This window comes from Loa loa (assembly GCF_000183805.2).
Source record: "Loa loa unplaced genomic scaffold supercont3.5307, whole genome shotgun sequence".
Lineage (NCBI taxonomy): Eukaryota > Metazoa > Nematoda > Chromadorea > Rhabditida > Onchocercidae > Loa > Loa loa.
The window spans coordinates 1-587 of NW_018113480.1; the positions used below are offsets into that span (position 1 = coordinate 1).

The 587-nt window shown below is 35.8% G+C and overlaps 1 protein-coding gene across 1 annotated transcript; it reads left to right on the forward strand.

Moving 5' to 3' along the window:
• Positions 1–23: 23 nt before the first annotated feature.
• LOAG_16272 (hypothetical protein) lies at positions 24–568 on the forward strand (the record flags this gene model as incomplete). Its single annotated transcript, XM_003151760.1, has 2 exons — positions 24–119; positions 365–568. The coding sequence occupies 2 exons, from the start codon at positions 24–26 to the stop codon at positions 566–568; spliced, it is 300 nt and encodes a 99-aa protein (XP_003151808.1).
• Positions 569–587: the final 19 nt, after the last annotated feature.

The window sequence follows — 587 nt, forward strand, 5'->3', positions numbered from 1 at the left end:
TTCTATTTCAATTCTCAAGGGAGATGAGTATTCGATTTGCACAAATGGAACGAACACTGGGTGAGATTGATCGAGCGCGGGCAATATATGCTCACTGCTCTGAAATATGTGATCCTCGGGTAAGCGAATTCTTTCGAAATTTTTGCTGAACTAAAAAAAATACTGATTAGCTATCTCTAATATCCAATTTCAACACTATTAAAACTATTAAAATGGCAAACATGAATGTTTAAAGCAAAGTAGTAGGGAAACTGTTGACCATTTTTGTATCGATATAGAGTAAATGTTGTAATCTGTCGCAGTTAAATAGGATAAATTTTCATCCCACATAATTTTGCTTGTTCACTTTTCATGCTTATTTCAGGTTCATGGTATGTTCTGGGAAATTTGGAAAGAATTTGAAGTGAAGCATGGTAATGAGGATACGGTAAGGGAGATGTTGCGTATAAAAAGATCTGTACAAGCAACTTACAACACAAACGTCAATATCATGAGTGCACAGATGTTGTCCACAGTAGCGGGTGCATCCGCAGGCACAATTATCCATGAACGTGGGTTCACTTATTAATTTTTTTCTTATATCGTAT